This window comes from Phasianus colchicus, chromosome 1 (genome assembly GCF_987193195.1).
Source record: "Phasianus colchicus chromosome 1, bPhaCol1.hap1.1, whole genome shotgun sequence".
In the NCBI taxonomy this organism is placed as follows: domain Eukaryota; kingdom Metazoa; phylum Chordata; class Aves; order Galliformes; family Phasianidae; genus Phasianus; species Phasianus colchicus.
The window spans coordinates 187,462,585-187,479,958 of record NC_143436.1 but is presented as its reverse complement, the minus strand read 5'-3'; the positions used below and the strand labels follow the sequence as shown (position 1 = coordinate 187,479,958).

Genomic DNA, 17,374 nt, shown 5'->3' with positions numbered 1-17,374 from the left:
GATATCTTCAGTCCCTTCTGTTTCTTCTTTCAAACAATGTTTGGATATAAAACAAACTCATCCAATGCAACAGCCGAGTCCAGAAAAATTACCAAGCTCAGCAGAAAAGACCTCTCTGCAGTAAAGAAAGATGAGGTTTTGTCAAAACACAATGCAGTGTCCCAAAACAACCTTTGTTCTTGCTAAGAATTAAGCCCTAAAAATAGGATTTAATGAGCGAGCAGGCTTTGCATTGGATCCTACCTACATGGAGAAAACTGAACACAAAGCCTCTGCAGGGCGCATAGCGCGGGTTGGGGACAGCATACTGATGACCATTGGGCACCTGCACCTTAGCCTAATATTTGTCTACACAATTCAGGCCCAGCACTGGTTTTTCTTGAGTACCATGTTTCTTCCTCCACAATTTGTTTGTCCCGTATTTACATATTTTTTTTCAGGCAGGAACTAAGCTATTTCTTACCAATAACTTAAAGCAAAATGGGCCTCAGTGCACTATGGGAGCCAGCTATCTGCTAAGGTACCTGCAATGGTCTATGTTGAAGCAGTATCAACAATATCACAGTTGTGAAGCAACTGTATTCTTAACAGTTGAATAAACACCAAGGTGTGTGCTTCTTGCCAGGAATAGCCTCGTGGAAGGCAAGTCTTTGAGAACACTGTGAATGCACCTACACAGCCATTACTCATAGATAATTGCAAAATAAAATAAAATTAAACTCACCTCCAGGTAATAAATTTACTTTGCTCAAAAATAATAGCTTAGGAGACCATAAATATTAATGAGAAAGAAGGAAAAATAGAAGGAAAAATAGGCAAAAAATTGCAGTTTGTCCCTTGGCAGTAATGGATAATGGACAATACAACAATTTTTGAGTGTTATTCTTTTCTACCCTTCAGATATTACATTTCAGTTCTAGAGTCTCCATCTCTTCCTAGAACAGAAACCAATGTGAACAAGAAATAATACACTACACAGACTAGAAGATTTTTCAGGCTTCCAGCATTTGGCCAATACTTAATGGCGCGGAGTGTTCTCCAATATGCTACAGGAGAGCACAACTGATGTAAAGCACAACTGGTCTAAACAAAGCACCTACTTAACCAAGAGCCCATGGCTAGCAAGAAGCAGTGCCCTTCTTCATTATGTCAGCTGACAGCAAATAAATGTTCTGAGTCCTAGCTGGGTTTACAAAGAGCAACAAAGCCAGCAGAAGAGAAGACTAGGAAACATCAGACAACAGTTCCTCAAGATGACCTCAAGTCCTGTTGAGGTTTTGTTTCCTAATGTATTTATAGCTGCCATGTGTGCTGCACAGAGGAAAATGGATGAGTTGCACACTCATTGGATGAAGCAAATGTTCTTTTAAGAGATAATCCAACACGGGATGGAAATACCCATAGAACTGCTCAGGTACTACTGTATATGGGGAACATCTGGAAGGCAAAAGCCAATAAATACCTGTAGTGTGCAGCAAAAATTACTGAAGAGAGCCAGTCATATGAACATTTATATGTGTAGAACACTGAACATCTGCCATAATTATAAGCTCAGTGATCCTTTCCTAATTTATAACTGTGTTAGCATGAGCCAAGAGTTTCAAAAGCAACTGGTAGACCTGGGCATCTCAGTTGGTTGCATCATCTGAGTCACTGAAAAAAGGAGTCCTTGTTTCTGTATTTGTCTATCAAGCTCAGCACTTTGTCTTTAGAGCTGGTAAAGGCCTTACTTTACTTTCAGGATATCATGACAGCTTTAGATTGTTATATTGAATATTTTGATTCACATGTTCTTATCACAAAGTACTGTCAGAGGCCATACCACCCCAGCTAATTCTAACACAACAGAGAGAGAGAGAACCTTTGCAGTCTCAAATAAAAAAAGAAATCAAGATATCTTATAAATTAAGATATATAAAGACTGAAATATGGAAGACAACAACTGCAACAGAACCAGAAAATACATAGTTTGAAAGGAAAGTCTCCAAGCTTGTAGGAACACTATTTGATATCCTGTAGTTCACCTCACTGCAAGACAAGCTGCACATTTCCTTGTATAACCAAGCCAAAGGGAACAGACTGCAATGGGGAAACATTGCTATATCAACAAATTTTGCTGGCATTGCAAGTCTGTAAGTGATCATTTCTGTTTGAGTTGCATAACGTGGCTGTCTCCAGCAGTTCCAAGATTCATGTCTTTGTTTGGTCCAAAAAATGAAAAGCATTATAATTCAGGACATTGAGAAGGGTCATTCTGCTGTATTTTAATTAAGAAACAGAAAACAGTTCCACATTATGAATAAAACATCTCCAACATGGAGGTCCAGGACCCTAATAAAAGTGTTTGACAATCTTCTTACTCACTACAGCATTTCCTCCAAAACAAGTAAATGCCAAAAGGACAAAATCATAGAGGCTGTAAATAGCATCTGGCATTGCATATGATAATACAAGGCAAGGCATGTTACACAAATAAAAAAGGAACACGGCAGAAATAAAGAGAAAAGATAATCAGCTGAACAGGCTAAAACAGATGGAAACAGAAGCAGTTGTGTTAAATAGGAGGAAAGGAAATCACAGGAAGAACCAGAGCTTGACTGACTGATGCAGAATTTTGTGGATGAAGCAAGATGCAAAATGCTTAACAAAAACAGCAAATGAGTTTGCTGCAGGAAAACTGTGTATTCCTCTGTTAGAAGGCTGATCACGTTTTGTGCTTCTGCATACAGACCATTCAGATCCTTCAGATGGGGTAAACTAGGGAGCAGAGGGAGATGGGTGGAGAAAAACACTAGGGAATACTTGGAGATCATTAATACTTGGAACTGTGAGCAGCAACCAATGCGATGCTGTGCAAATATCTTTGTGGCACCACTCTTAGTGTCATCTTTGGCACTGCTCTAATAGAAGGGCACGGGTAGTTCAGGACCACAACAACAATGGAACGTGCCTTGGTTCTGAGATAACTCCACCACTGAGAGAACACTCTTCTGTTAGCGTCATTGTCAGCCAAGTCCTTGAACTCCCACTGATTCTCATCTTTTAAAATCAGCTGTGCTGTGTTCAACAAAATACACAGCAATTGGAGATTCTGGAAGGAATTTAATTCAGATACGCATTTACAATACGTAGGTGTTTTGAATGAACAAAGCAGAGCATAATAACAGCCCACAGCAGGATGACAAGGAGCATGACAGTTTAAAATTGAGAGCAATGGACAGAACGAGCCTTGCATTCTGAGCCAGGAAACAGTGGTGGATGCAGGCTTAGCAGTGACTCACAAGCAAATTGGTTGGGCAGGAAGAGAATGTGGAATTTTAACAAATGCGTATGAAAGATATCTATTTACAGATATAAATAAAAATCTCTCATCCGAGCTGACAGGAGTTCAGCAAGTATAACAGCAGCATAGAACTTTGAATGCACACCACATGTTCTGATAGATGCTTGAGACAACAAAGAGCTGTCACCTGTGGGGGGAAAGGCAGCAGCTGAATCCGATCCAAAGAGCCATGCAAACATTTTGAAAAGTCTGTAAAAGCCATGGAGATGAAAGTAAAGCAGTGCCTGTGTTGTACAACATGATGCATATGCAGGAAAGCCCACATACTGCATGCCTTTTCAAGCGTGGCCTACAAAGCTGATGAGGTGGATGCCAACTCTTCTTTGGCTGACCAGTTCCCTGTATACAGCTGAGTCACATTTAGCCATTTCAGTGATAATAAATCTGCATAGTCCAGGCTGACCCCTTCAGAGCCTGGAATTAAATGATCCTCTCCCTGGTGAGCCAAGCGTTGCTCTGCTAATCCACATTGACATGCACCTATTAACAGCAGTAGTGTCATGGGCTTGGAAGAAGATAGCACAAACGATGCTCAGAGATCATCTAACACTTACTGCCATTTGGGATGCCCTAGTGTATCTTGCCTTGTGTCTTGCTGCTGATCAGGAAGGGCTCAGATCTCTTATCCAATCTACAAACTGCACATGGATGTCTAGATGCCCCGATGCACCTCAAAAGGCACCAAGAACGACATTTAAGCTACTTACTTAAGCCCTAGATCCTTTATAAAAGTCATATTGATATTTTCTAAGACTATGACTGAGTTACCTAACCACAGACAGCACAGATGACCTTTGCTGTCTAAGACATCCATAATCACAGAGAGATCGATGCAGAACAGGACCTACAGGAGCCTCAAGCCTTTCTTACACAACAGCAGTTGAATATGATGCAAGATACCCTACAGACTGCAAGATACCCTACCAGTATACCTACAGACTAAAATGACAAGGTATGTAGATATGCAGGAAAAATATCCTACGTGTGAATTCTCATGCTGATACTTCTAAAGGCCTGTTCAAGTCCTGTTCACCACCTTATCTGTACACACAAAGCTCACTGCATAATCAGAGCTGGAAAGTAGAGAAGGGTGAAAAGTTTTCAATGATTTTCTTCCTTTTGGATTGTGGCTTCAAATAAACAGATAAATATCTTAATAAACATGAGCAGTGAAAAATGAAACCCTCTTGGATTCACTTTTTTTTTAAGTTTATGAAGTAGTTTTGTCTCACGGGCAGGACGTAAAAAATAATCTAAAATGTGAACTGGAGGCTATAACATGCCTCTTAAAAATTACTTTTCTCCACATGCCAATGTAGAATAATGGAATTTAATGTTTCCAATAATTCGTCATCTAGGGATAAATTTCCAGTCTGCCGTCTGCTGGTGTGAGGGGACTTTCAAACTACTCTGTATGTCTTATTCTTCCAATTTGGATTTGGATTTGGATCACTCTCCAAGACATTTGTGCACTGCTTCTGTCTTAACTGTATTTATACAAGCAACTCTGTAATGGGCTGAATGACTCTGGATACCTAGACAAGCACATCTTCAAAGCATCTTGTATTAAAATTGGAAACACTGCAAATTACATCTCCAAATTGATATCTGATAATTGCAGAGCACATTAAAGCTTATACTGCTGGTTTTGTTTCCAAATAGTCATTTTGATTTTAGTTAGAAAGTGAAGAACTTTCACATCAATTTCTTTCATCCCAATTAATCAAATCCCAATGCTCCACCAAGGCTTAAACTAAGCCAAGTACATACCCAAACATGGTAAGAGCTTGTCCTGTTTCAAAAGCCCAGTTTTTTCTTTGCAGCTTTTCAGAAGTGAACTGGAATTTCAGCAGGAACTCCTGTGGCTGCCTTTCTACATTTTGAACTTATTTCACATAATAAAGCACCTCTGAAATCTAACTGTAAGTGTGCTCTCATGAATAGCCTTGGAGCAGAAAGGTGATTTTTCAGTAGCACCAATATTACTTTGAAGAATGATTTTTTGTCAATGAATCTTCAGCTCTATATCATGTTTGACAGTTCCAACTGCTTGGATAAATAAAAAAAAAAAAAATCAAAATAAAAACAAATGTAAATATTGAATCAAGGCATCTATTTCTTCTAGTGATGTAAGTGGTGATAGGCAGGGTAACAGTGAGTTAGGAGGAAAGTATTATTTTAGTCTTTATTGATGCAGAAGATCTAAGTTACAGAGCATCAGGCAAAGCCACCCTCTTCCTTGCCCAGGATTTCAGGATGAACAGTTACAGACAAGAAAATGACTCAGGTCCTTACAATGCAGCTAATAATTAAATTACATCGAAACAGCTGACAATATCATATTGTTAAATGTAACTGCGTGTACAGTACATAAATACAGCAGCTTTCTGTTTCTTGTCAGGAACATAAGCCAATCACATTTTTCTGTTTAAGTTAGCTTGAGCTCAAGTACACTTCCTTCTTAAATATATATTATGTAAACCATAACCTTAAATCTGGAGTTTCACTCCCCGCATCTTAACTTGAAATTTATATTACAGTACTTTAAAAGCTAACTGAACAGCCTTATAATTCACAAGAGCCTTCTGTCAGATTTCCCATCTTTTAAATCTTTGGCAACGTTTCTTGGGAACACTCTTATTATTCAGACAGAGTAGTTCTATTTTAGTTCTACTAATGACAATTTTAGAGGCATCCAAAGCAAGATATTCCAATCCTTCAGTCTTTCTATTTGAAAGAACAGGCCACACAAATGCTCTGTGTGAGTGCTGAAGTAATGAAAATCCTACACGACTTTTTTACAGGATCCTAGGAGAAACATTCTGTAAAATGTATTAACAAACATTTTAAAGATTCAAAAGATAAAACATCATTAGACACGGCAACATTGACCCACTGCATAAAAACACTACTTCATATCTGGCCAATCAATGGCAATAAATCTCCTTCACCAGGTGGTCGATGGTGAGACACAGCAGTGAAGCCCGTATTTGTACCAGGTGATCCAAAGTTTGACAGCTCAAATTCGATTCCTCAAACCTACCAAGCTTTTAAACAGGTGATCTTAGTTTCAAAACGTTGCTGCATTCACCTGGCTATCGTGGCCACCTGCCGAGCTCAGCAAATCTTCACGTCAGCATTCACTGTCACCAGTCAAACAGTGCCACCAAACTCTGAGCTGGTCAAGATCTGCTACAGCATGGCTTTCTCAGAGGTGAGACATCACTAGGACACAGCCATTGAGGAAGAGATGATATGAATGTACTCAACAATCTGTTATTCTCCAAACACAGAGAGAAAGATACAAAACTAACAAGAAAAATAACTTTCATTTAAGTTCTAACAATCCTACTAAAACAGGTTCCAGTTGAAATATTTCTATCAAGTAAAGCTTGTCACACAGAAATGGTCATATTGTTACAGAAATAGTCTATCTTGTTATGTAGTGTATGGTTTACAGCAGATTTATTACCAAGCACGCTGAGACATTTGATGTCTTTTAGACCAAAAAGCCTTTAAGACAAGAAGCTGAAGCTACCTTATGCCCCTCTGATAATTACCTGCGTTTGCTCCTCAGTGACACTTTCATACAAGAAGTTAACACTTCTTGTGTTAACTTAAACCCATTGACACTTGTGCCTTTAAAGTGCCTGCCAAGCATTTAACCTTGTCCATGCTAAATGAAAATTAAGAGCATTGCTCAGAACTATTGCTTGAACAAATGCAGGCAGCTCAAACTACAGGCAGAAATCCCTATCAGAAATGTCTTTACAAGCATGGAGAAGAAAGTGCTCAAATGCAGTCACTACAGGGTAGATGACTGGAGAAATATTCAGGAAGTATAAATATAGATGTAGCTAGGACTATATTATTTTAGCACTCTAATGCCAAATGGCAGACTACCAAATGGTAGATTTCTGAGACAGATACTAAGGACAACCAAATATTATATATATTCTTATGTTAATCTGTATGAATAGAGAGGTTTTATCATACCATATTTCATAGAGGAATGTTATGATTAAATACATCCCTTAGAGAAGGAATTTCCTCACAGAAAGAAAGACTATGATAACTATAGTTCTGTTGTTTTACAAAACATAGAGTGATTTTATGAAACAAGACCAAAAATATAACTTTGGTGTTTGGACTGAATTTCATCTGTGCAATAAGAGCCAGAAAGTCAAACATGAGCCCTGAAAAGCTGGATTCCAGCTGAGGACTCAGTATGAAGGCTGGCTGAACAAAACTCATTTCTACCCAATTACCAACTTAATAACATGTTCTTTTTCTTCTTCCAAAATGGAGATAAGAATCAAAAATCAGTAAAGGGCATGTTAGATTCTATTTAAGGCAGAATGCAAGCATGCAAAAATAATTATTATATGTTCCAATAGAAATATACTTTATAGACTGCTAGCAATAGGCAAAGGAAAAAAATATAGTTTTATACATTTGTACAGTCATAATTAAGAACAAAATAATGGTATAAAAAATGTTAGGGCAGCAGTTACCAAAGTATACAAAAATAAACTACTTCATTATTTGTGGTGCTGAATGCTTTTTGCATCATTAAATAAATATTGCTCTGCTAAACAACATTTTGTAACATTTCAGTCAAACTCCAAAAGAAATAAATATTTACTCTCTAAAAGAATCCATATTTTCATATGCGTACCCTGTATCTCATATAAGCTGTACCTCTCCATGTTGTATTTGAAAGCAAGTTCTGAGATAACCAACATCTTCAGACAACCTGCAGGCAGGCAGAATGGGCTGCAAAGCAGATACTCTCTGTGCTCCACCCTTCACAGTGCTGTGAATTATGAATTCTTTCACAAATAATCCATAGATTATTTGTGTGAAAAGATGGCGTAAGCTCCATTCTAGAAAGCAGTGTCTCATCCCTTCTGAAACCTAACTCTGCTCTAGGCAGTCAAACCTCTGTGGTTCTGCAGAGTTCCATGAATGCCATTTTCATGGAGCCTGGATGTGACTATGCTGAGTAGCTCATGGTAACAGGTCACACAAGATGGAAAGAGCACAACCTAACTGTCTCTCTTGATCTAACAAAGAATCCTACCTTTACCTCTAAGCCTTGCTTTTCTGTCAGCCTTGTCCATTTTTCAGCTTAAATGTTCATCTGGTCAGCATGAAAAAATGTCTTTACCCTCCCTGTCACACAGCCCACCAACAGCAGTGGTCATGCTGTTCCTCTAGCCTATTCTAGGAGAGATCAGTCCTTCCAGTTGAGGCAATGTGAAAAGAGTGAATGAGAGCCTCTGTCATTCTGCACAACACCCTGGGATTCTAGACAAACCAGCTTCCAGAGACCACAGTCAAACAACTGTAACCACCCTAAAGCTTCTCCAAAGCAAACATCAAAGTCCTCAGAATGGAAATAAAAACCACAGTTCTCCATTTCTAAAACCAGTCTCTCTGGTTCATGGGGGTGCACCCCACTGGAGACAGCCGAGAGCAGATCAATGCATCAGTTAACTCCCACATAAGCCCCTAAAACAGGGCTGGAGAGAAAACAGTAGTGCCTAGGCTTTGCATCTAGATATGATGAATGGACAGACTTCCACCTTTCTGAGGAGGAAAGCATTTTGACTTCTTTAGGAAAACTGTTCCTCTGTCTTGCAAATAATCTAATATCATATTTCTTTCTTATATACATATATATATTAAATCTTGACATCAATTCAGTTTTTAATGAGATGAGCAGAGAAGATTGAGCATAAAGGGCCTAATTCAGGTAGTAAACCTGAAGTAATGAGAGAAAGGACAGAGGGAGAAAGACCTACATGTGATTTTTTAAGAATTCATTTAAAATCCCTTTGAATTTATCCCACATGTAGATCTTCCATCCATCCTGGATTCTCAATAAGGAATAAAACAGTTCGTGGCATCACATCTTTACTTTAAACCAACCACCAAGTCTGTAGCATTTAAAACAGCAGAGATGCTCTCAGTTGTGTTAGCCAGAACTGTGGATGCAGGGTAAACGATTTCTTCAACTGTCACATACGTCCCTGTTAAAAATCCAACCACTCCAAAGACAGCTATAAAAATGTCTTTAAGTATTGTCCACAGACGTAGGTTTTCCTTGTAGAAAGTGAGGATTTCAACCAGAGGTGGCAGAATCAGTGCCAGAGTGCTACTGCTGACAGCTCCAACCAAAGAAATCACCAGGTCGAGGCGAGGGATCAGAACCGCTACAGCACCTAAAACACAAAGAGAACAATATTGGCTGCAGATTCAACATCCTCATGAAAAAAAGAAAAAAGAAAAATCATGACAAACACAACACGTAGTGATTCATGCTTTCAGATATGTTCTATCACTCACTATTTCTTCCAGATAAGATGGGCAGGCACGGCATAGATCAGCACGGCTATTTGTGAGTAAGGCACATTTCCATGCTCATGTGTGATACTCAGTTTCAATTTTGAATTTCTGCATGAGCTGGCATAGCTTTAAGTTCAAATTTTGTTTTGTTTTGTGAGTAAACTTGGCCTGCAAATCACAGACACGAGAGAGATATGAAACTGTATAGAAACATTTTTAGTTTTTTATTTTATGGGGTTTTTTTTAAGCCGAAGAAGTTCAGGCAGGATAGTGGAAGGGGTCTTCAAAATGAACACAAAAGCTTCTGGCGAGTTGGCAGTCTCACAAACATTTCTATCACTTATCTACAGGCTTGTCTGTTGAAAAATCTTGGTCTATACCATTGCATTCTATGTAAAAAAAATGAAGAGGTTGCCCAGTTAGCTGAATGAGAACTTAGTTCCACCAAGAGCCGAGTCCGAAGAGAAGGCCCAGTAAGCATGGTAGGATGGCATGGCCGGTCTCACCAAGAAGCTGCAGTGTTCCTGGGAACAGAATCCAGCCTTACAGAAGGAGCAGAACCCCTGCTTTTAACCCCTTTGGCCAGCAACCCTAGGAAAGATACCCAAGTATTAACTGAGCTACGCCAATTTGTTTTCAGTTCTCTATTACAATCTAGCTTTCCAAGGTCAGATGAGCACAGGCTCCAATATGAACCCACACGTTGGAAATGTCTGTCTTTTTTCCCCTCTGTGAATGCATTCCACCAACTAAATATTCTGAAAATAACATTTGTGGCAATAAACAAATGGAACAAGCAGGAAGGAAATCCTCACGTAACACATGAGGATAAAAAACGGTATGTTCATCAGCTTCCTAATTGCCCAGGCTGAACTTTCCACCTGCAGAGTTTCTTCCCTGTGGGCTGATTGCCATCAAGTGCCTCAAATTCAGACAACACTTGGTTATGAAAGGCAATGCAGTCAAATTACGTTAGTGCTAATATTCTCCATTGAGAACATGGAACTTGAAGAAATCTGCACTGGCAAATACACTCATGCCAGAAGAGACACAGATTAATAAGTGCACATACTGCAACACAGCAACAACTGTGTTGGCTCCCAATGTGGTTCATCACGCCATCCCATTTATCTTGCCAAGAGCTTTCCCTTTGCTGTATCAAACCTCTCTGTATTCCAATTTAAAATGAACATAAGCAGAAGGAGTTCAGACCTGTCTGGTGAAGATCCAATCAAAATTCACTTCCAAAACACAGCAGTTACTTGCTGCTACCAGGCACCATTTGCTAAGCATTTTAATAAAAACCCTAAGCACAGAGATACTGCATAAAAAGGAGGGTTGGCTGAAGGTACAAGACTAAACAGGGATAAAGGATTCTCCAGCCCATCCTATTTGAAACATAAATCTATTAACTTATTCTAGCTTGTCATTATTATAGTTTATTCACACTTTTTGTCTACAGAGGCATGAGAGACTTAATGTCACCAGAGGAAGATTGGGAAGAGACAGAACTGTACTTCAGGAAACCTTAGGAAAGACATGACACTCAAAAACAGATGAGCCAAAGTTTTTATCCCACCATTATGATGGACATACTCAGTGCCAAATGCATTCTTCCACTGCATGCATATGGCATTACAGACTGGAAATGTCACATGTTTACATATTATCTAGGGCAAAGCTGAATAGAATGAGAAAGGAATTACACCAAAATTAATAAAATTCACCAAGTACCAACTTCTATAATTTTTGTGGCCAGAACATGTAGATGTGGCACTCAGAGACATGGTTTAGTAGTCACGGTGGTGATGGGTTGACAGTTGGACTAGATGATCCTAGAGGTCTTTTCCAACCTTAATGATTATATGATTCTCTATTTCTGTTCAGGCCACAAAAACAAGTACTGTGAGTGCCCACACAACACAGACTGAGCTCTCAGACTAGAACCACAGGCAATCATTGACACTTGCACAACAATGCACAAGGGGTAAGCAAGTGTAAACTGCTGCTGAAGTATTTCTGCAATGACTGGAAAAATCTGAGGTAATTAATAAGCTGAATGTGTTCTTCTGAAGCAGGAGAAAGGGCTGAACATTTATTATCCTGCCAATTTAATAGATGTAGAGGGTGTATTCATCAAACATGGACTGTCAATTTCTGTAATAGACTTCTTTCAAATCTACATGTGTTCAGAATTTGGAAGATACTCATTAATTTATAGGTCACAGTTTGGCTTGAAATCTTCTGCCTCATTAAAAATCATGACAATATTACTAGTACTTACTAATTGGAAAAAAAAAACAAAATTTCAGTTTATGATTGTTTCAGATTACAGAAGCAAAATTCTGTGTGTTGGCTTGGATCTTGTCAAATGTTTATCTGGCTCATATGTGTTTGTCTGGATGATACTGTGGGAGGAGGTTTTGGAAACACATTTCAAGCTTTTAATTACATTCTTATGTATTCTCTGACAATCCAAGGGAAATGCCATTTTTATTATCTGCCAAATAAAGAAAAATGGGTGCAGCTTCTTCTCCTTATTTCCAGCAGAAGTAAACAAGAGGCATTTTGGCAAACACAAAGCTTGATTTTTCTAGCTATAGTGGTTTAAAAGTACAAAGTCAAGAGGAAATCTGAACCTTTAACGACAGTCAGGAAATTCTGTTTTGGAGGCTCTGAGAATCCCCTCTGAAGAATTCAGTCTTGCAATATACATATCAGACTTACCTTTTGGCCAGCAGTCAAAATGTTGAATGAAAGATGGTTTGAAACAAAGAGCAAGAGCTCTATGATCAAAGCATCTTACAGAGATACATGTTGCTTCTACTTTAAACTGTGCAATCTAATCTCAAAAACAAATATTAACAAATTCTCTAACCTATCTCAACCATGTAGCAGAAACACACTTGTACCATTTGGGGCATTGGGAAACCCAGCAGAAATGGTACAGGAGAACGTTTCCATTTCTTAAAGGACATATCAAGCCAGTGGAAAGATAGCCTTAATTTTATTCTGTTTATTTTATAGCACTTCTCTTATAAATTTCTCTCCCTGTTAAAGAATCAGCACTTTACTACTCGACAGACTTTAGATGCTGATGTAATTTTGATGAAAAAAGCAGTCCTGCCATCTTTTTACTACCACTTTTCCAAGATCCAATCAGAAGACTGGAGCATTGATGGATAAGAAATGGGTGCCTGACGTACACTGTCAGGACAATTGGATTGAACAGCTTTCTCAAAGCACAAAAACAAAACTGTATTTTTAACCAAGACAGATGCCTATGATGCGTCAAGATAGAGTTCCTTCAAGGAGGAAAAGATGCCTACAATGAGACGTTTGCCAAAGAACTCTGCAGGCAAAATGGCACTTCAAAATGCCTGCCCACATTGTCTTTTCTACACTAATATCCAAGCTTCTGCTCAACAAAATAGAGAACACCTTCCTTGGGAGTTCCACAGTGGAAGCTTGTAAAATTGTGTTTTTATATATATATACAAAAGAATACAGGACATAGTAGAAACCTGTTATTAATCTGAAGCAAAACTGTCTAATACAAATAGTTAGTTAAGAGCATTTGTGAATAAATTACAGAGCTTTGGACATATGCAATAAGACAATCTATGTATTAGTGGATTAAGTTTAAGGAAAAAAGATTCCAGATAAAGAACCTGATATTACATAATTGTGATTTAGAGTTGTTTTTTTTCTGGCTGCAAGTGCTAATTGACATAGGGTTTGAGGTGCTGTTTGTTTCAACTGTCCTTTGAAACATCAAAAGACCACTAGACACAGATAGAAGATGATTTCTTTTAAAATCTAGATCCAATTTTCACACAAAAAAAAATTGTTTTCTTAACCCAACTCCTTCAAATGCATACCTTTAAATACCAGTTCAATCTCAAAACCAAAATCCAACAAAACAAAGGAGAAAACAAGTGAAAAATTGAACTTTCACAGCTAGCATGCAGGAGAACCACACACACCATATGGTTTGACTCTGGTCCCTCTGGAGTGAAAACCCTTCTCCATGATCTGCCTCCAACATCCAGCATGCTTAGGGCCACAGATGATACTTCACATCCAGCCTTCCATCTGCCCTCGCACTACACTTCACTTTGGCCTTCCAGTGGGAAGGACTAGAGTCAGTCATGGTCAGGTTAAGTAACTTCATCCATCACAAGAGGTAACCACAGGCACTGCACCCACCAGCAGCTGAGCCCTGCTCAGTGCAAGGACGGTTCTGTTCCTCCTCTGGAGCCCTCCATGTCCACATCTCAGAGATGCAGAAGCAAATTCATTCTTTACAGCACAGATTTTGAAGCCATTATAAGAGGTTAGTAATTTATGTTCTCTTTCTTTATGCAGAAAGAAGCATTAAAATGATGTCAGAGATAATGATGACTTAACAGAGGTATCAAACTATTACCTAACACACTTATCTAGGACTGGCACATACACTTCTATAAGAACCCCTCAAAGGAAAGCATTCCATCCATGTCCCACTGAGAAAGCACCTCCTCCCATGCTGTCTGCACTTTATACAACCCCAGCATTTAAGCATATAGTTCAATCAGGCTTCAAGACTTGCACTTACCTTAAGCAGGAGTCTGTGTCACAACTGCCACGTGCAGGAGGATGCTGTGTAAGCAGATTTACAGGGAGGAGTGGCAGTCCTGAGTCTATAAGGGAACTCCCACCCTTAACTCACCTCCCTACAGCAACTTGCTCACTCTTAGAAAAATGCTATAGCAGTTACTGCTCCTCTCTGCCTTATTGCCCTGTTCACACACAGTTGTGTCTCCCCTCATCAGACCATCAGAATCCATGCTTTCACAAAGCACCCCTCTCGGAGTCCAGTGTGGAAAGCAAATAAGGCAGTGAGACCCTCTGGATGGAGCTCCAACACCAAGTGACCTTCCCAAAGCTAATGTGCACAGGTGCTTGGCACAGCACAATGATTTATCTGCAAATGTATTTCAACATTCCATTAAGTACAATCTGTGGGCTCACGAATGGCATCTGGTTAGACTGTCACATTTGAAATGCTGTATTTATTCATTTGTCTCAGCAGTAAATTTATTTCAGCTTTGCTACTGACACTTACAAATCTGTTCAGACATACTATGCTACAATAGTTTATACAACTGCAATATGCAGCCAGATCCAACAAATGAGCGTAAAGCATGCAGCAAAACATTAATATTGAACTCCAAATGGATGATCCTAGCCATTACAGTATTGACACTGTTCCCACTGCCAGTCACTCTCTTTCAGGCATCTGAAATGAGTTTGCAATTTAACTGTCCCCTCTGGTTCAGTCTCATAAAATAAATTCCTTTTCTGAGACAGCTGAAGGGCTCCCAGCAGTGCAAGCAGAAATGAATGTCTCTCATTCAAGGGCAAGACTGTTTTTGCCATAGGAAAAAAGGAGTTGGCGCAGTGGCAAAGCCTGGAGAAGTTTCCAACAGTGCTGGAAAGTCATATTTACCTACACATGCTGCCATCACTCCCTATTCCCCAGTCTTTCTCTTTGCTGTGCTACATATATCAGGCTATGTCACAAGGAGGAAGGCAGTCATCCATAGCTACTTTGCCAGCTCATGCCAAACGCAAGACCTGGGCAGTAATAAGTTAAAATCAATTTGTATGAACAGCAATTTGTCTTACCTTAACCCTCAAGAACAAAAAAAATTACTGCGTATCTCTTGATTACTACACAATGTGAGAAAAAAATGCAATTAAATCTACTTATAATCTGGCTTTGAACACCACCAGGGATGGGGCATCCACAACCTCTCTGGGCTTGCTAAATATTAAGCGTATAGAAGAGGGAGAACCATTGCCACAGGCACCTTTGTGAATGGTTTAAACTATCTACATTTATCATTCAGGCTTCTTGCCCCTTTATCATCAAATCTTACATTTCTTTGTTAATGATGACTAAAGGAACAGATGATTAAGATTAAAAAAAAATTATGCTATTGTCTTTTTGCCAGAAGCAGATCCATCAGAACGCCAAGAATTGTAACAGTTTTGCTAAATATCTTCTCCAATAACTATTAAAGAATTAAAAGATTATGACATAAAAGATTACTGTAGCATCCTCCCAGTGCAGTATTCAATAAATTGCAGAACAAGGCAATTTGGTTCTGAATAACATGATAAAACTTCTGAGCCAGGAGTTTCTTTCCTGTGTTAGGGGTGCTGTATGTGCTATAGCCTTCATTAGCAAGGATTCATTAATTTGCAACATTTCCAAACAAGATGATGTATCAAGAGACCAGGCTGCCCAGGGCCCCATCCAATCTGGCCTCGAACACCACCAGGGATGGGGCATCCACAACCTCTCTGGGCAGCTGTTCCAGTACATCACCACCCTCTCAGTAAAGAATTTCCCCCTGATATCCAACCTAAACCTTCCCTTCCTCAACTTAAAACCATTTCCCCTTATCCTGCAGTTATCTACCCTTTCAAAGAGTTGATTCCCCTCCCCTCTGCAGGCTCCCTTTAGGTACTGAAAGGCTGCAATGAGGTCACCCCGCAGCCTTCTTTTCTCCAGGCTGAACAAGCCCAGCTCCCTCGGCCTGTCTTCATAGGGGAGATGCTCCAGTCCCCTGATCATCTTTGTGGCTCCTCTGGACCCTCTCCAACAGCTCCCTGTCTTTTTTGTACTGGGGGCTCCACACTGGATGCAGTATTCCAGATGGGGCCTCACAAGAGCAGAGTAGAGAGGAACAATCACCTCTCTGTCCCTGCTGGCCACCCCTCTTTTGATGGAGCCCAGGATCCCATTTGCCTTCCGAGCCACAAGGGCACACTGCTGGCTCATGTTAAGTTTTTTGTCTATCAAGACCTCCAGGTCCTTCTCCACAGGGCTGCTCTCAAGGACCTCTCCTTCCAGTCTGTAGGGATGCCTGGGATTCCTCCGGCCCAAGTGCAAAACTCTGCACTTTGCCGTGTTGAACCTCATCAAGTTCACCCGGGCCCACCTTTCTAGCCTCTCAAGGTCCCTCTGAATGGCATCCCGTCCTTCAACCGTGTCGACCGCACCACTCAGCTTGGTGTCATCAGCAAACTTGCTGAGGGTGCACTTGATTCCATCATCGATGTCATTGATAAAGATGTTAAAGAGCACCGGTCCCAAGACAGATCCCTGGGGGACGCTGCTCATTACCAGCCTCCACCTGGACACAGAACCATTGATGACCACCCTCTGTCTGTGGCCTTTCAACCAGTTTCTTATCCATCGAGTGGTCCACCCATCAAATCCACATCCCTCCAGTTTGGAGAGAAGGATGTGGTGGGGGACCATGTCAAAGGCCTTGCTCAAGTCCAGGTAAATGACATTGGTCGCCTTTCCCTTGTCCACCGATGCCGTCACTCCATCATAAAAGGCCACCAGATTGGTCAAGCATGACCTTCCTGTGGTGAAGCCGTGCTGGCTGTCACGGATCACACGCCCTTTCCTCATGTGATCAAGCATGTCATCCAGGATGATCTGTTCCATGATCTTCCCAGGCACAGAGGTGAGACTCACTGGTCTGTAGTTCCCGGGGTCCTCCTTGCTCCCTTTCTTGTAAATGGGAGTGATGTGGCCCTTCCTCCAGTAATCCAGGACCACACCAGACAGCCATGACTTTTCAAATATGATGGAAAGCGGCTCGGCAACCACCTCAG

The 17,374-nt window shown here is 40.1% G+C and overlaps 1 protein-coding gene across 1 annotated transcript in view; it reads right to left on the bottom strand.

Annotated features, from left to right (window-relative positions):
* Positions 1–5,394: 5,394 nt before the first annotated feature.
* SLC36A4 (solute carrier family 36 member 4) overlaps positions 5,395–17,374 on the bottom strand; it is a 108,047-nt gene continuing 96,067 nt past the window's right edge. Inside the window, exon 11 of the mRNA XM_031616097.2 lies at positions 5,395–9,570. Within this exon, the coding sequence (XP_031471957.1) occupies positions 9,263–9,570 (308 nt within the window). The 3' untranslated portion in view covers positions 5,395–9,262. The remainder of the gene's footprint in view (positions 9,571–17,374) is intronic.